Source organism: Tursiops truncatus, chromosome 8 (assembly GCF_011762595.2).
Source record: "Tursiops truncatus isolate mTurTru1 chromosome 8, mTurTru1.mat.Y, whole genome shotgun sequence".
NCBI lineage: Eukaryota > Metazoa > Chordata > Mammalia > Artiodactyla > Delphinidae > Tursiops > Tursiops truncatus.
Window position 1 is genome coordinate 9,187,348 of NC_047041.1, and position 19,502 is coordinate 9,206,849.

A 19,502-nucleotide genomic window follows, 5' to 3' on the forward strand; every position below is an offset into this window, starting at 1 on the left:
TAAAGTCATAAATGCCAAAAATACCAAAATCACATAGCAACACCCAGATGGACATCATTGTGCTCATACATGCTTCTTGTCATAGAAATGAAAACACAGATTTAAAAAATTCTTGCAGATAATTCATGGTGTCCTAAGTTTGTAAACACAGTGAGAAACATTGATTTGGAAGTCCCAAGGAAGAATTTAAAACAAATGTTGAAACATAAGACTTTTATTGTAGAAGTCTCATTCAGTCATGCATTCAAGCCTTTATGTACGTGATGGTATTTATTGGACTACCAACTGCTCTTAAAGGAAGGAAGTTTGACATTATAGAAGGAGAAACATTTACAAAGTAGAATTACTTTTTGACAGTAAAAGTGGGTAAGGATGTGGCTTACCAAAGGAGGCCACGGAGTGTCCATTATTTTATGCCTGCCATTGTTCACCTGATGTGTAAATGATTTGGATACTCTTCTTAGAGATGATGAGGATGAGACACTGTCTTGTATAATATAGATATACAAAGAAGGGAATATGCATATGAAGAAAGCTAAAAACAGAATCAGAAAATGAGAAATCAGAGTACAGGGAGTATAGCAGGTAAATATGGTTACTTCAGCTAAATAGTAAAACGAGCTATGAACTTCCCGGCAACCATGGCAAAAAGGTAAATACAGTGACTTTCTGTACTTTTCAATGTCTGCAGGAGAGAAGCATACCAGGTCCTAGTTTTGAAAGCTAAGATGAATTTGCATTAAGGACACTGTGATAGTGACCTTGGATAAGCTCTTACCTTTCTCTTAGTTCTCTTTTCTTTTACATAGCGATGCATCACATATCTTCTGTGATATGTAATATACTGCCCGGACCCCTCCTCCAGGAATGAGACACTGGTGCATCTCCACCAGCTGCCTGGAGCACTGATTGGTGATGGCTTCTGGTTGGATTTCTCCCAGGACTTTCCCGTTGCCCAAGGTTAGGCTCCCTCTCCAGTGGCATCCAGGACCCAGTGATTGGTCAGTGCTGAAATACAAAGGTACAGCCTCCTTGCCTCAATCCAGGGCAACTCTGAAGGGTCATCCAGGTTCCATACTTCACTTTAGGATTAACCGAGGCCTCTGCTGCAACCGTGAGTTACTTCAACTCGTCTCTCTACCCCATCCTGCTCCTCGTTTGCTCACAAGTGCTGTTCTGAAGAGCCCTCCGCTCTAAGCCTCCTGCACGGTCTCCTCAGTGTCTGTTTCCTGGGACCCTCTCTTTTAGCCTTATTGTAAAACTTAGAAATAATAAGTGTAAACTGCTTACCCCAAATCTCAGCACATGGTAGGCACTGAGAAAATGGTGGTTATGGTTTACTTTCATTGCATGGGACATTGAGCCACCTGTGGAAATGTTTTGATTTTTGTAGAAGGTACAGACATTTTTTCATACGGTGATTGCTTTTAGCAGTCCTCATAAAGGTAAGAGTAAAATATAAAAATGCTACCAAATGAGCTATAAAAAGTGTTATGATTACCTGAATTTCTTTCTGACAACTTCCTAAATAAGTTCAGGTTGCCCAAGGACAGGCGCCTAAACTTAAAACAGGCTTATTTTCAGATTTTTCATAGAAAGTTTATATGTCAGGATGTGAAGATGTATTCTTTTCATGCATTTATGACCTATAGTTTATACCATGTAAATGCAAAAAAAAATTTTTTTAAACCCTTTTAAAGTAAGTTAATATTTACCAGGTTTTAACAGTCGACTGAATCTTGACTTAATGCTTGTACCCAGATATCTTGATGGAGGATTTCTAATAACCTTACTTTTTAGATGATTTTATCTTAGATGTCCAAATTAACTTTTTTTTACAACCAAATACATAAAACTTACTAATGGGAAAAAATCTGTATTGTAAGTTATCTTTGCATCATAGATGGTAGTTTTTAGTAACAAAATAACTACAAAACAGAGAATCACATGGTCACCATACGAAAGGAATCAAGTGACCTGTTTCAGGGGTGAGCCTGCTCTGCATAAACATTGGTCTCATGAGTATAAGAAAGTACCTTTGTGTTTGGGAAGCCATACAATATTGTAATGATAAAGGTCCGTGAGGATTTTTGGAATGTGTGTGTATGTGTGCACGTGTAATGCCTAACCTTTAGACACGGCTGATTACAGAACAGTCATTGCGTGATGCACGGCGTTTGTATGGCAGGACTTTAAAGATGAATGGCTGTCACTGCTATCCTAGATATATTTTAGGTAATTCTCTTGAGTGTGTTTTCTAGTTCTCACATACTAATAAAAGTTACCATTTTAATATCATCCAAATACTACTTCTAGGTGGTGCCGTGGGATGGGAAGTACTGAGAAAAGATTCAACAGAGATGCTAATGTAGCAACGTCAGAGGTAATATAGGAGGTCAGATGAAAATAACCTCTAATTCAAGTCAGTGCTTTACCAAACAACTGATTTCTTTTCCCTTTTAGGTGGGAAGTTCTAGATACATAGTGTTATCTGACTATGTTTGATGACTAACTACCTGCTGCTTTTGTCTGAAATAGTTAAGTAGTTCAGTAAACCGTAATATTTTTACCTGTCTTGTTCTAAATGGAGAAGCCCTTGAAGATGTCTAGAAGGGGTCTCGTATCCCAAAGAAGCCCTTAAACATGACCATACATACTAGGTATAGATTATCTAGTATTGCTGCCAATATGAGATTTTGTATGAGTATCTGTATGATTTACATACAGAGTAGAGTTAAAAGCTCTATGGCCATATGAGTATAGTTCCTTGAGCAACGAAAGGTATTTGGTTCTGACAATTAGTATTGTCCTCCTTGAGGGCTTTTTTCTTCATAATCTGAATGGATTACGACCCTCAGCTCCTAGCATGGAGGAAGCTAGAAAGCTTAGGAGTTGATACTCAGTGAGAACAAAACTTCCTGAATGATTTGTTCTATGCAAGTATTTCTTCCTCATGAAGACATACTGACCAGTTATAGACACAAAAGTGAGTCGTTGATAGGCAGATTCGGGATGAAATGCAGCTGATAGAATTCAATCCTGGACAGTTCCCCACAAAGACTAAGGCTCCAGAGAGGCAGGAGCTCTTGGTTTCTGGTGGTCATTCTTCTGTCTGACCCTGTTAAAATCCAGGAAGCAATTGAATCCTTTTTCCTTTTCTGTCTTTGACAGAACTACTGTCAAAGAATATTATATTCTTGAATATTTTATTTAATTTGTAAGGCATAAGAAATAATAAAATTTGGACAGGGTTACAGAGCTCCATTTGGCAGGTAATCCCGCCCGCCCCCCCAAAGAAAGTGTAACATGGTAGATATTTAAAAATAGCCTTGCCCTCTGTTGTTAGTCCTCCTTTGTTACAAAGAAATTAATTTGCTTTGCTAATTATAACTGTAACTGTTTTATACCCTTTAGGGCTCCTACTTTTTTCAAAAGGTTTTAGGAGTCCTACCTACCGTGGGTTTATTGATTTTTATAAATATAATCCATCGTTGTGGTTAACCAATGAGTTTCCTGATTTTCTTTGCTAAGAAATGTTTGATCTTCTTGGTAGTGATTTACTACTTTAAAATTACCTCAATTCATTTAATAAATATATATTGAACAATCCTTATGTGATAGGCACTATTCTGGGCTCCGGGAAACAGCGAACTAGGTAGACATAACCCCTACCTCATGGAATTTACAATCTAGTGGAATAGCTTTCTTAGGATACAGTAACATTTTGTGAGTGGCATTTGGTAATTTTTCTATGCAAATCCCTTTTGAAGGAATACTCACTTGTCTTGGGGCCTCCACTCCGCATTTGTTCATTAGACCTAGATGATCTCTAAAGTTCTTTTCCATTCAAAACTTCTCTAATGTTTTGGAGGTTGGAACCTGGTTTGCTATCAGAGCGTTGGGCAGCTCCACCCGCTCTCTGTCAATCAGTGTATTACAGAAAGTTTTAGAAAAGAGGCACTTGGCAAGGATGGTGACACAGATAGGTAATTAATAGTATTAAGTGCTGCAGGAAAGTCAGATGAGTTAAGGACAAAGTTTGAGGACCGTTGTTCTTAGTAATTAAGAAGGCATTGCTGACCATGACAGTTTCAGTGGAATAATGGATCAGATTTTGATCCCATTGAGTTAAGGATTGAATTAGTGTAGACATTGCCTATTCCTTTGAGTCCCTTTAGTCTTCAGGCAGTGTTAAAATAGGGAAATATTAAGGCTTAGCCATTATCCACTAAGGAAGGTAGTCAAGACTTACTTTCCTATACTTGTTTCTAGTTGTGTGCATTTCCCTAAGTTGTTACCTTAGGTAATTTATCTAGCATCTCTATTGATAAGTTAATCAGATAGTGAATGATCAAGTACTATGTGCTACAACTGGAACAGATGATCAGCATGTTATGAATCATTTATTATTGTTTAATTGCCACTTCAGAAAAAACATTTCTTCCCCAGCAGGTAGAAAAAAAGCGCTATATTTTTGTGAAGAGTAAGTTGATATCCTTGTATGCTTTTACTGATAGAAATTGTTTCTTTCAAGAAATGGCAATTTTGCTAATTTACCTCTTAAAGGAAATATTAATGCTGCTTTATCTAAATGAGCAGGATACTGAGGAAACTGGAGAAGTTATTCTTGAACTGGCCCCAGTCTCCAGACTCTCTTGTAAAACCTATGACACACACTAAGTCTACCTCATTTTAGGGTTTCTGACTAATACCTATTATATTTTTTTACGGAAGAAACAACCACATGGCGTAGAGCTGAGTTTCTTAACCGAAGGTTCTTGTATGAGCTCTTCAGAGAGTCCATGTTCCCCATGACATTGTGTGGAACAGTTTTGTATGTGTGTTCTTCTGGGGAGGGAATCCAGGACTCAAAAAAGTTAAGAACCTCTGCTCTGGAGTGGAAAAGGAAAAGGAAATCTTAAGAATAAAAAGGTTTCTCACTTGCCAAAACTTCTGTAGCACTAAGAACCGGGGAGTGTGAAACAAGTGCTGTGTTTTTGGGTTTGGTTTTCCTCTTGGGGTTTTTGGTTGGTTGGTTTTAAAGAATTAGGTGATTGGCAAGTCAGTTTGCCAAATTTTAATGTACAGAAAACCTAAGAAAGCAGGTAGTAAAGCTGCTACTGGCCCCAGATGGATTTTACCTTAAGTGACTTCCTCATCATTAGTTACAGCTCTGTGTCAAAAATATATATAGCAATTTATACTATGTCCTTAATATCCCTCTTACTGTGCAGAAATGTTTTTACAGTTGTCTGCCATTTCAGGGGTTTTTTTCCCCCTGCATTTGAGCTCACAGAAAATAAAACTTAAGAAATCTTGAGTCTTTCTTACAGATATTGAAATAAACTCAGTATTGTTCTGTTGCCTCAGTTAACTAAGAGCAACTAATTGCAACACAGTAAAGCAGGAGCTTTAGTTTAAAGGAAGAGGATAGATCTATTTCACAAAGGCTTCTTTTGCTTTGCAGTACACATCTGCTTAGGCTGAGGTACTGTTCTTAACACTTAGAAACAGTCACTGGAGATTTGCTCCCAGTGTAATTGCCCCTATCTCTTGTGGAATATACTATGTGATTTTTAAGATTTTGTTTGCAAATAAGTATATTCTTTATTTAGTCATTTGGGTTAAAGAATTTTAAATTTAATCACATTTAGTTGGCAGAGGGTTAAGATAAACTATAATATGTAAGTCATTTCTCGTATGGCCAGTTTGACAACGACATTTGAAAATCTGTTTCACTGCTTGTTTTTTCTTATAACACTGTTTCCTGCTGTTATAACTAAGCTGTCCTCCCTGCAGTATGACTGTTTTCATCTGACATCTTAGACTGATCATGCCGGTGTTTTCTAAACAACACGTTTATATGGCAGTTATGCCTTATTTCTGTTCGTCCCTGTTACATACCCTGTTCCATCGATAGACAGGTCTGTTAGAACAGTGGTTTTGTCATGGTGATGATTTTATGATTGTATGAAATGGGGCACATTTTGAGAAAATGATTGAGCCAGTAGCAGAATTGGTTGGCCTGTGCTCATATGATTTATTTAGCTTGCTTCCTACTTTGCCATACCAGGGAGGAATTCTATTCTCCCCACTTCTTGAAAGTCAAAGGAGGGATTGGAGGACACTGAAACAAAAGAAACCTTATTTGTATCCCCAAAGTAGCTTATATAATATCAGGAAGGGCTTTGATGAAACCACTGGCCCTACTTAAAGATCTTATTTTCCAAGCCTTTCATTATTTTATTTGCCCTTTTCTGAACTCTACAATTTCCCTCTCTTGTAGCTGGTTCGATGCCCAGAACTGAATGCTGTGCTCCAGCTGTGGCCTCACCGGTGCTGAATAGAGAGGAAGAGCCACCTTCATAGCTTACATGTGATTCCTCTGCTTATACAACCCAATACTGGATTTACTTACTTTGGCAAGATAGTTGCATTGTGCACTGTATTTAATGTTACGTGTACTGTAACCCTGGGTCTTTCTCTGCATTGCTGCCGTTAAACCCCCAATCCTGCCAATCTAAAACTCCTGCCTTTGTTTCCCTGCCCCATCCCCTACCTCCAGACTCCCCTTACGTTCATCCACAATGAATGTCATCTTTATTCTCTCATTTTCTTTCACTGTAATCTTAAACTTTGGCAAAACTTTCCCTCTGTCTATAAATTGTCAGTTGTCAGCCATCTGATTTTTCTCCCTGCTTTGGTAATGGGACGTCCTTCACGTCTTTCCTGTGGTACTTTTCCTTTCCTAGTCATTGAACACTTGGCACGGTGGATTTACCAGGCATTCACTTGGCATTTCTTCTACATCAAATACCTTTGGACTTCTCTGATCTGACCACGTGGTCAGGTTGTTTCCTATACTTCAGTTCTTCTGTTCAGATTTTTTTGACTTCTCCTGCCCTCTATCCTTATAACTTCACTCAGGATATAGTATTATCTCATAGCTCTTGTCCCAGGGAGGAGACAGTAACACTGATTTACCATGGACATTCCTAACAATAAGGAAAGTGTTCTTCTTCACTGTGACTAGAATAGTCTTTAATAATTTCAAGCAAATTCTTTCCCTTCTGAGATCTTAATTTTTAAAAAAATGCTAGAGCTAAGTGACTATAAATTTCTAAGATGAGTGAGGTAAAGGAAGAAGGAAGAGAAACAAGGTTTTTGTGTTGAACAGGAAATGGTTCTCCAAGGAAGCTGAATTGAGGTTCTTGTTGGGTTTGGTACAGCTGTCCAAAATGGGAGGCAAGACTCCGTTTTTCCTAGATTCCAGAGCATTATCTTAATCTAAGATTTACAGTAGGTGTTAAGTTGGTTTATTTAGGACTGTTGACAGAGACACACAATCACTTAGTTATATGCTTTGGTTAATCATGTAGAGTGTGGAAAGTGTAACCTTTTCTGATTTATTATGGATGATAAGGATTGGAAGGTCTCCATATGTCCTTTTTATCCATTTCCAAAGTCCCTCTCGTTTATCTAAATACCAGTGTTTCTTATAGTAGCAGTCAAGCTGATGTTTAAGTTCCTGCTTTTTTTTCTTAGTTGATATGTGCTATTTAAACAGCCTCTCCTTGGATCTGTGGTCTTTACTGAATCCAGAAGATACGTCTTTTGCATATTTACGTCTTGAGAGAGTTAAAGTCAATTTGGAAATCTTTCAACACATCAGATGCCTATCATATGGATTTAGGAGTTACCAAACATTTTGCATTCAGACCCCTAATAGATATTTTACATATCAGCATATTGCACTATTAAAGTGTATTTCAAAAGTACACTACAAAGTAAGAGGGGGCAAGATCTGTTAGGCTTTTTTGATGAAATATAAAATATATCATCTGACTATTCTTCCATATCTAGAATGCTTAGATATTTCTAGTTTCCTTATTCATAATTACACAAGCCAAGTGAAATTTTAAGCTCGATTCGGTGGTTTCAGAGAAAGTAAATCTTTTCTGTGGTTTCCCACCATATATAGTGTCAAAGATTGGTGGCTTTGCTTACGCCTAGGTCACGTCCTAAGTGTGGCCCCTTCCTTCAAAGGAATGTTAGTTTTATTCCCTGACTTCTGAAATAACCCTCCATGACAGATCCAGCTGGGCTCTTTTGTGTGCTGAATGCCTTTCTCTAGGCGGCCAGTAAGTAGTGAGCAGTGGCATGGTTTCCATCTCCATTTATGGCCTTGGAAGGGTGACAGGGACATGGCTGGGACTCTCCATTTACGGTCCTTGCAGGAGCTGAGAAGAGTGGCTGGGGTGTTCTTGGAGGGCAGAAAGTAGACATTGTGAGATAAAAATAAATAGGAGATGTTTGCAATTCAAATTCCAGTCCCTGGGGGGAGGGCAGAGGGCACCGGGAAGGGGAGTGTGTAGGAAGTCAGATGAGATCTGCTGCAGGCATTTGTCTCCTTCCATTGGAAGGGTTGCTCATCACACGTTTCCCAGGTTCATTTCTGATTTGTTCCAGAAAGTTGTGTGTTAGGTACTTGTGACTCTCCTTTACAAAGAGAGAGGAGGAACACTAATTAAAGTGTGGCAGAAACCTAACTTCTTTAAGGCATCATTTGAGGCACCAGAAGAAATCTCCAGAAAGGGAGAATGAGGCAGGGGATAGGCTGGCTGGTTTTAGGAGGGGGTGACTCTAGTCACTCCTCTGCTTTTGTCAGAGGGAGATCATCATCCGTGTCTTAGGTTTATTATTCCTTTTGCCTGTCTGGATTTCTGGCCTCGAGGGACAGATCTGCAAAGTATTTGACAGAGTGTCTTCCTGTAGCTTATCAACTGCGATTTAAAGGTACTGAACTTCCGAGGAGGCCCGATACAGATTATTCAGAGTTGTTTTTGTTTGGCGAGAATAGAGGACGTATTGGCTTATGGAGAGTCATCTCACATTCAGGAGAAGTTTATGGTCCGGCTCATGTGTGTAAAGTAAGCCTGAGGTGAACTTGTTTGTCACAGCTGAGTTAGAAAGTATTTGGAGCCACCAGAGAAAAAGGGTCTTGTCTGTCACGAAAATCCTCAGAGTAAAACCTAGTAGAGTGGAGAGGAGAGTAGAAGGAACAAAAGGAGACAGCGATGGGACAGAGGACGAATGTAACTAAACTAAATTTGGAACTAAGGCACAAGGACTGGGACTAAGTCCTTGATTTATCTTTTGAAATGTCGTGTAAGATAGCATAAGATGTACCATGAAACGAAGGAAATCCTCAGAAATATGCGTTAGAAGACCACGAAGCAAGTTGAAGTGTTGTGCAAGATAATAAAACTATCCAGGTTTCATCTGTGGATTTGCATAATGATATTTGCTGTGTGCCACAAAAAAGAAGTGAAATCACACCCTTCCACCTCACTTCCCCCGCAAAAGGAAATCATGGGCTTCGTTTGTTGGTGTGTTTGGCTGGCGGCTTGAGTTGGTAGAATAGACTAGTGTTGTCACTGGCTAATTTTTAGATGTAGGTATTAGTGTATCTTGATAATTGATGTCTGAGACTGGGAATCTGTAGCATTATTGATTTGATCTCTTTTAAATTTTAGCAACTTCCCCAAAGACAGAGTGAGTTAGTAAAGATTATGGACTATGTAAGTAACAAGTTTTACCAGCTGATTTGTTTAGGCAATTGTTTTTGCCCTGTGTTCCTTCTTATCAAGGGTAAGGAAGGTTATATTCTTTGCTTTGGGAAATTCTTCTTTCTGTCCTCCCTCCCCTCACTTTTTCCAAATTCTGGGCACAAATAGCAGCTCTTTCTTTTCTGTGGCAGGTGTGCATCCTATTGGCTGGCTGGTATTTCTTGTTTTCCTTTTTTTTTTTTTCTTACTCTTTTAAAATGGGGGTGGGGGTGTACAAATACGTGTATGGGACACATGCAATAATGTTGTAATGTTTCTTGTTGTTTAATGGATAATTAATTGCAAAGTAATTGTTTGAATTATAACATGTTTGAGTAAATGCTAAATTAGTATTTTTTTCTAATATAATCATGAATTTAAAATCTAGCATTCCTGTAACAATGTGTCTGTGTTTGTCTGTCTGTGTCTGTCTAATAGTAATTAATATCTGTGGTCCGTACCTGGAAGAGGAAGTACAGCTTTAAAGGAATAACAAAAGACTTTGTGTCTTAGACCCTTCGCAGGTGTTACAGTCGGGTGAAAGAACATGGTGTTGGGAAAAGAAAGAGCAGTTACACATTTGAACAGTTGGAACAGGTGTTTGGTCAGGGAGGATGGGATGCTCAGCCCTGCCAGCCTGTACTTATTAACAGTAGTGGCTTGTACCAGGAGCTGGAGTCAGATGGCAGCACTATGGAGGAGTATTCACAGGAGGACTGGGGAAACCACAGTCAGGATCTCCACGGCTATCCAACAGATCAGGAATTGGGTAAGAGAGCCAGTATCTATGTTACTTCTGTGTGTGTGCACGCGCACGCGCGTGCACGTGCATATGCATATCTTTATATGTGCACAGGTACTTCATGTCTGTAATATCTTCTTATACCATTCCCACTGACAGCACAACGCATATAGCCAGTCTATTTGGGGCAATTTGGGCATCCTTAAACTACCAGCCTAGAGTTTAGTGACTTGGGTTCCACAAAATTCCTAAAGACAGAAGAATTCCTAATTCTGAGCTGCACAAGGAAGCTCAGTGACAGGCTATGCAATTAAAAATATCCTGCACCTCTTAGTTCTAAGATGACTGCTAAGAGTGTTGACTCTTGGCTCGACTGGTATAGATATAACTGTCTTTTCCTTCCTTTATCCCCAATACTTTTATTTTTCCTGACTGTGATTTGCAAAAGGTCCCTTTCCAGGCTTCAGTCTGAACAATCAATGAAGGGAAGCCTTGGTTTGAAAGGAGCTGATATTTGAACATTATCAGGGATCATACTCCTTCAAACTCTGTAAAGGATCCCATCCCAACAGTAGCTGGAATGATTTATTCCCAGTCTTCACATTAAAAATGGAAAACAAAACTCCTGGCCATCAAATCTAAACTTGTGTGGACTAATTAAGAGGGTATATGTAGTTGTTTTTCTTTTTTCTTTTCCGCAAATGCTCCAATTTTAGTTTTCATAATTTGCAAGTACTAATCAAGTTTCTGCTGCAACCTTTGTACATTCATAGCAAGTTGTGTAATGAGTGCTTACTTATAAGTAAATGTTCTCGCTCTCCAGTGAAACTCAGGTAGCCCCCAAGGAAGGATAAGTAGAGTTGGTACTATAAATGTGCCTCCCTAGCTTAAGACAAAAGCCAGTGGGCACTATGTTACAGAACTCCTGATGACAGAGAAATGCCTAATTCGAAAGAAAAAGGATTAAATGTTAATATTTCTTGTGAATGCTGTATCTAAAGGAATCTCTCAAATATCAGAAGAGAGAGGGAGCGAAGAGGTTATAAAACTGTAAGACTAACACAATGTAAGAGAGAGAATTGATGACTAGAAGAATAAGAAGGGCAGATGCTAAGTGATCACTACCTCTTAATTTCAAAACGGTACTAAGATCTAAATTACTTTGGCATCCTCTAACTCTGGTTTTGCTGGAGAGAGTTAAGTCACCTAAACCTTTGGGGAAAAAAATGACATGCATAGTATATATTGATCCTGATATTAGGGGAATAATTGCTCTCTAAAACCTACATAGAAAGTCTAAATAGAACAGAATTATTTTCATTCTCGTTCCTTTAAAAATCATGTTTGCCATGAAATTAAGCTTTAAGCTCCTAGCTAGAAATCCACGGGTGACCTTGAAGAATTTTATACTTGTAGAGCTGGTTTCTGATCTTGCATATAAATGTATGCATCTCATTATGTAAGAGTTATATTTATAAATCTGGCATTGGACAGTGTTTGACACTAGAATTAAGTTCTCGCATTGGAAAGCATGGAACAAACAGTAGACATATAGCTGCTCAGCTACATAAATGTATGCCACCACTTAGGAAAATATAACTTTTTTCAAAACCTCTGTTTTTCAGATGAAATACCTGTCACAAAGAGAACATTAAAAATAAAACAAGAGTCTTCTGAAGAAGCACAGTAAGTAGATGTTCCACCTTTCTACAAAGTGTATTTACCTAAGTTTAATGACAAAAGTCTTGCTGTAATGAAGCATGCTATGAGAGTTACAGCCATGCCACTGAGAGAGCATGTCTAGTTGTTCTTCCTCATCTTTTTAGCCTAAGTTTTCCAGTGGTTAATCCAAAATGTTGAGAATGTTGTATACAACAAGAAGAAATAAATATATGAAAATAAGCGTGTTTATGGTATTTTCCTGTGTGTGCATGTGGTATTTGGATGTTTAAATGTGATACAGAGATAAGTCACAGGGCCCCGAGTTTGTCTGGGGTTAAGTGAAGTGATAGGAGGGCCAGAGGGACACTTAAACTCCTTATAATATTCCATTTTGGGACTCAAAAAGCAAGTGCTTAGGAACTACAGGGGAGGCCCAATTGACGTAACTAGGGATGAACTCAAGCTTCACAGAATTGGTGTCACCAGTCTCAGACCCCCTGAACTTTTCCCACGGTTGGAACTTCAGAAATACAACAGACAGTTCTCAGGAACTGTTTCAATAACTGGATGTAGTTCTCATTGTGCTCCATAGCTGTGAATAGCTCATCTGAGGCTTGAGCCCAGGGAGCTTCAGGCTGAGATCAGATCAGTGGGGCAGGAAACTGACAGGCTCTGCAGAAATGTCCTGTGTGGCTCCTCTACTCCAGGTTTCAGCTCACAGGGTGAGAGGGTTCTAAGAGGCAATTCATTTCCCAATGCAACAGTTTCCTCAGAACTGTTCCTTATTGATGATTTAGGGCTATGACAGTGCTGAATAAAATAACTTCATTTGGGCACGGGATCTTTTCACTCTGGGTTTAGGTGGGATTAGCCTGAACTAGCTGATATAGCCTGTAGTCAGATACACCATCCTTCACCCACGAAGAAGAGTCACCACTTATTTATCAAACACCTACTGTATGTCAGGCATAGGAGTACAGCAGTGAGCAAAACAGACAAAAAGCTCTGCTGTCCATCCCACCTCCTGAGCCGAGTCCTCCTTGAGATCAGTGAAATATTTTAAAAGAGGACAGGAAGAATGGTAGCTATGAAAGATAATTTTTCTTTAAAGCATTGACCCATGCAGAAACATGGTCCTATGTCTTAGCCTCACAAGCACCACAATCTAAATATTAGAAAAGTGATCGAGTGCCTTTGTGTACTCTGAGAAGAGAAGCAATCTCCAGAAATGCAGTGATTTCATCCTGATGGCCACTTAGATACTTGAGTAGCTTTCAAGACAAACTAAAGTGTGGAGGATAAGTCCAGGGCGGTCTTTGGTTCAAGAAGCAACTGATAACAAAACATTAGCTCTTTGCCATCTTGAAAAGAAAATCAAGGAAAGTAAGAGAGAATGACTATGTGGAAGGTTCCCCAGTTTGTTCCAAAAGCTCTTCCAGAAGGTATGAGCATTTAAGAATAAAGTTTCCAGGATCTGTCGCCTTCCAAGAAGCTGTTAGCAAACCACCATTACACCCTCTTTTCTTGCCTGTGTTTGATTGTATGTGAGTGTGGTAGTTGCGTATTTTTGTAGCTTAAACCTGTGATTGATGTCGAGTGTAATTGTTTGTTGCTAAGTTGATACTTAACAAACCTCAGTCTTCCAACATCAAAGTTGTACCCTACCTGAGAAATATCCTCATATAAATGTACAAATCATCATGAAGTATCCGTTGGAATTACATGAATTAAGCAGCACGTGAAACAAGAATTTCCCTGTACTTTGTCTTCTTCTGTTAACTGTCCAAATCAAAATTGAAATAATTTCTATACTTTTGCTTCCCTTTATAAAATATATTTTAGAAAAATCTCAATTCATTATCTGGAATTTTTTTTCTCTTAAAACTGAAGCTTAATAATGGAACTTTTTCATCTGAATTCTCAGATCTTAATTCTGTGCTAAACTGACAGTTCTTTTAAATTTGAGAATAGTAATGTATTTCAGACAAATAAAAGAAAATGTCCTTTTTTCATGTTTTTGTATCAGATCAATAGTCATAATCAGTTGTATCTTTTCCTATGGCCAGCATGTATGGGCCAAACTTATTGAACTTTCAGAATTTCCAAGTTAGAAATTAATGTGTTCATTCTTTTAAGTGATACCTACTGGTTACTTTTCTGAATACAGCATCCTTCACCTGCTTTTGGTAGTTAGGTCTGAAGGTCATCATATGCACTATACTAGCCACTTTAAAAAGTACATGATCCTTGGTTTCTGAAATCCTAGGGTCTTATGTATCAGTAGTTACTAAGTGGAATACAGCCAGACTTTAGAAGTAATGGAAAGCAGTTTTTCACTAGTTCCTAGGAACTTCCTAAGGGTGAGCATGTCTCAGATTTTAATACTATGATTATCTAGACTTGCACAGTCCAATATGGTAGCCACTAGTCACCTATGGCTATTTAAATGTAATTTAAAATTAATTAAAAACTTAATACCTCACTCACACTAGCCACATCTTAAGTGCAATGGCTAACATATTGGACAGCACAGACACAGGACATTTCCACCATTGCAGAAACTTCTACTGGACAGTGCTCATCTAGACACCTGAAGAATCTGACTTTCATTTCTCTTTCCAGGAAAAGAGACATCATGCAGAATATCATACAGATTTTGGAATCAGTACAGTTGAAATGGGAACTGTTTCAGAGCTGGACAGACTTTTCAAGGCTTCATCTCTCTAATAAACTGGCCATTTTTGGAATTGGTTATAACACCCGTTGGAAAGAGGATATCCGTTACCATTATGCTGAGATCAGCTCCCAGGTGCCCCTTGGCAAGCGACTCCGGGAGTACTTCAATTCTGAGAAGCCTGAGGGACGGATCATCATGACCCGAGTGCAGAAAATGAACTGGAAAAACGTTTACTACAAGTTTTTGGAGATCACTATTAGTGAAGCGCGGTGCCTGGAGCTGCACATGGAAGTTGACTGGATACCCATTGCCCACTCCAAACCAACCGGTGGGAACGTTGTTCAGTATTTATTGCCGGGAGGCATTCCCAAAAGCCCAGGCCTTTATGCCATTGGCTACGAAGAGTGTATTGAGAGGCCCCCCTCACCCCATATGGAGCGACATTCCCTGGACCCAGGAAAGGAGGGCCGGGTTGACTTGGAAACCCTTTCAGCACAAGCCTCACTACAGGTGGAAATAGAACCTACCCGAATTATCTATTGCTACCTCGGGATCGCTGAGGTCAGGACTCTGCAGCAATGCTTATTTTTACATTTCCAAGCAAATACCAAAACCTTCAGCAAAGATTGGGTCGGTATTAATGGGTTCTTGTCTCAGAACTGTATTGTGGATCCTGGCGTTTCCCCCAAATCCATCTATATCAAATTTGTAGAAGTAGAGAGGGATTTTCTTTCCGCTGGCTCTTTAGTTGAGTGCCTGGAAAAAGCCATTGGCTACCCCTTAAAATTTAACAACTGAATGTCATCCTTCATAAGGATTTGGGCTCTTACCTCTCTCTTCTCTACTCACATCCTGTTACCCAGACTGTCCCTCATCCGGATGCTGCCATCAGACTTCATGGAAACTCTTTCCACGATCGGGCCAGTACAACTAAGAAATCATAGTAGACTTTGGGCAGAAAAAACAGACCTCACCTGAAAATGCTCATTTTGAGCCAGCAAGCTATACAGCGGACTTGCATGGTGGGTCAGTTGTTTCTTTTTTAAAAACAAAAATCAATTTTTAAATGGATTTTAGAGCCCTGATGTAAACAAATGTAGGTACATTCCATATTGGACAAAACTTATACTTTGAGTTTCATATGAAATTGAAAAATTGTATTTTTTTCACGATGTTTCATTTTTACACATCTCTATGTCTCTATATAAGTATTATTTACAACCTTGAATAAATAAGCAATAGATAATGGCAAGTTAAATCTTGAGTCACAGTAACTAAGACTGTTTTTCAATATTACCCTTAGCTACTATTGTATATAATTTAGAGTTTCATTTTTTTCACCAATCAAGTGTTTTGCTATTCCCAATCAGTGTTGCCTGCAAAGACCTTTGTTTCTGTGATGTACCAACTTTATGGTTGTGCTGCCATTTAAACTTTTTTAAAAAAAATCATTAAAGTAATTCCTGGCCTCTTGGCGTACTAGTGGAGCTTTTTGTAGCAGAGTGTGGTCGCACTGGCAGTGGGACTGTGCTCTGACTTTACTGCTAGGGATGAACACAACAGAGTAGGGCAGCTTCACTTCCTTTCACTCTCTGTACCCCACTGACCAATGTCATTATCTCTTGTCAGAGTAACAAAGGTCATTGGACATTTCATTTTGTGCTACTTTTTAAAAAGCTACAAAAGGATATTCCTTTCGGCCCTACGTACATGAATTTGTAAGAGACTCTCATTCCTCATCTTTACAATCAGTAATCAGGGGCAGCTCGCTCAGGAGCACAGGTGGAGAATTGATGTCATCATGCTTCCTGTAAAAAAGGAGGGAAGATCTAATAGAAACATCCAAACAAAAATTTTAAGTGATCCATAGGATAGGAAACTGTAAGGTATCAGTCCATTAGGAGGGTAACTATCACATTTAGATCTTTCAGTGATTTCTGTGGGTCAACTAGCACTCCAGTTGGAGGTTAGTACTCTTGGCTAAGAACTACCTTACTAGTGGAGTAGTCAAGGGTCACTTTGGTCTCATGACAGGGACTTGTTAGATTGGTTATTTATCTTTAATGAGTCCCCCAGCATCTCTCGGGTACTCTACTTTAAATGGACTGCAAATCCAGGTAAGAGCTATAATTCTCCCCGTTTTTCTGTACTATTGAAGATAAAATTGCATATTGATTTAAAAAATGTTCTTTCCTGCAACCTGAGTTGTCTTAAATCAGTGGTTTTTCTCATTCTGACACCTCTTGGTTGGTTGATGCTTATTTATTTTTCTAGTGACTAGAGAGCTTATAACCAATGGGATGACTTTCATTAATGTCATTTGAGTCTAGGTTTATGGAGTTGGCTGTTTCCTGATGTGAGCTGCTAAAAGTGGGTGCTAGTTCATGGAGAGTATAAATAAATATCCTGGAATATTTGAGTGCAGCACCTCTTCTGCCTGGGCACAGGCTGTAGGTATGGGCTTTAGGAAATTCTCATGAGTTTGCTCTTCTTTGGAACTTGGAATTATAGTCCTAAAGGCCGAGGCTTCATTGACCATTTTGTAGCAATAATCTCATAATATTAGTGCCAAGTGCTGCAGGAAAAAGCATTATCACCAGGAGTAGTACATGGCATCCCCCAAACTTTGCCACTGATCAGCCCTAAAACTAACATTATGCTTCATTCATTTCTTCCCCCATCCCGCTTTTCACTGCTGTTAGTTACTTAGCAGGGGCAGAACATTTGGGAACATTTAGTGAGGATGTCTGAGTTCTACCTAACGTTACTGAGAATAGGGCGTTGCTGGACCACTGTGAGCAGCACAGAGTGTATGGCAAAGCCTGATCCAATATGTGTTTTCACCATGTGGCTTGAGATGGGTGAGGGGTAGGGTCAAGAGGACAAAGCTGGGCACTGGAAAATGGCGACTTGGAAAGAAAGTACCTTCCTGATACTGAATATCCATTCTCTTTGGCCAGGACAATCTAGAAAAGAGGACAGCAGGGTGTCAGATAACTATATGAGCATTTCTAAAAACAAAAAGACTATTTAGACCTTAATGAAGCCTTATAACTGATTCCAGGAGGATGGAGACACTACATTCAAATGTAAGAATCAGCATTAAAAAATACTGTAGAGATAAAAGATGAGGTATGACTGGGAGAAACACTAGTGAGCTGCAAGTCTCTTAACATATGAAACTATGAACTTAGCTCTTGCACACAACCTGTTTATTCAGGTCACTCACAGATCTTCCGCACTAACCTTCCCATTTTACACAAGGGTAGAGAGCAATGTTCACCCTAAACAACTTCTCAGTAAAAACTTCCAGAAAGTAATAGAACTGCTCTGCTAACTTCTACCACTTGACTGCCTCAGGGTCAGCAGAAAAGAAGTGGCTGGAGTAGGAGATAGTATAGAAAATTCTTTGATTGGGTGAGAGCAGTGGAAGAGTCCTGAAGGGACTGGCACTGCCTACAAATCTTTATTTGTATCTTTACTTCTGATGTTGTAAATTATCTGGGGTGCAAATTCTGGAATGTTAGCTACTGAGAGTGAATGTTGAGGCCCTCCCTGCCTTACGTAGCACTTGATAGGGATGAGCACAGCCTCTGTAATCAGATGCTTTGGTGCTCCTGGGATACAACCAAGAGCACTGTACTGCTGTTTTTTGGAAGGAATTACTTATTTGGGGTAACCTAGGCCTGACCTGGAAATAAAGGAGGGATGTTTACAAGAGGTGCTTTGCAGTGAAGACCAAAGTAAAAAAAAAAAGAAAAAAGTGATAGACTAGACAAACCAAACCAACAGCACCCTCCCCCCCATATATACACACACACACACACACACACACAATCTACTTGACAATTCCAAGTTTGTAGGTCCCTGCGTAAGGATACGAGACTAGCAGTTACCTATTCCTGTTGCCTTTGCTGTCACTGAGCCGCCAAATACTAGATTCCAGGGATTGCATGAGCAGTCTAGTGTTTGCATAGCCATTTCTCAAAGCCACTGCATGGCAGGTATTTAAAGAGCAGCCAGGCAGGTCACACTAGGAAGAAGCAGCTGAGAGGGTCTACGGGGCGCTGTGTAGAAAAAGACCTTGGGCAGCGCAGGCTCAAAGACCACATTCAGTGTTAAAACAGAGCAGGGCCGTGTGGAGTAAATGGAATCCAGGAGGCCTGGCTGCTTTTCTATCCAGTCAACTGTCACCTAGAGCAGGCAGCGCCAGGGATTCGTTGTTACGCTTTCTGTCCTCGGTGACCTTTGCTCTGTGGTTGAGCCGTGCCGGGATGTTTGAAGCATCTTTATTTTGGCTGTCCGACCGAGAAGCCAGAACGGGTGCGTGCCCTTCTGTAAGAGAGCTGCGGCCGCCAGAGGGCGCAGAGGTGCCTGTGACCGGCTGGCGCGGGGAGGGACGGTTAAATTAAATTTCACCCCGAACATGATCTAGTCCCGGGAATTAAAGGATCAGAGCGGGCCTGAGGAGGGATGGGAGGCAGCGAAGACATGGGGATAAATAAATGGAGGGACTTGGTCCAGTCTACCTTCCCGCAGCTGCCCCCTCCTCCCCAGTTTGCATAAGGCAAAAGCCTTTATGAGTTAAGCGGGGAACCGGGATCTTGTTTCCTCAGTTTCCTGCTCAGCTCCTGGGGTTTCCTTGCGCCAGTCACCTCCCTGCTCGGGTTTGCGGCGCAAGCTCCGGGTGACCCTCGGGCCTTGGTTTTAGGGAGTCTCCGAGAACCTGCTGAGAGGCCCCGTCTTCTCCGGTCACAGGTGAACACGGTCCTCGGGTCCGCCGCCTGCGCATCCTCCACCGCAGCCTCGGGGC

At 40.0% G+C, this 19,502-nt stretch overlaps 1 protein-coding gene across 7 annotated transcripts in view; it reads left to right on the forward strand.

Annotated features, from left to right (window-relative positions):
• MSANTD2 (Myb/SANT DNA binding domain containing 2) overlaps positions 1-16,164 on the forward strand; it is a 28,663-nt gene extending 12,499 nt beyond the window's left edge. Inside the window, exons 1-5 of one of the 7 annotated variants that reach the window (XM_019941714.3) lie at positions 1,015-2,383; positions 6,287-6,376; positions 10,278-10,377; positions 11,976-12,036; positions 14,635-16,164. In XM_019941714.3, the coding sequence (XP_019797273.1) occupies positions 10,302-10,377; positions 11,976-12,036; positions 14,635-15,487 (990 nt within the window). In that variant the 5' untranslated portion in view covers positions 1,015-2,383; positions 6,287-6,376; positions 10,278-10,301 and the 3' untranslated portion in view covers positions 15,488-16,164. Of the gene's footprint in view, positions 1-809; positions 2,384-6,286; positions 6,377-10,121; positions 10,378-11,975; positions 12,037-14,634 lie in introns of those variants that run through there. The other 6 variants (XR_012333280.1, XM_019941712.3, XM_019941713.3 and 3 more) reach the window with 6 other exon arrangements.
• The last annotated feature ends 3,338 nt before the right edge of the window (positions 16,165-19,502 follow it).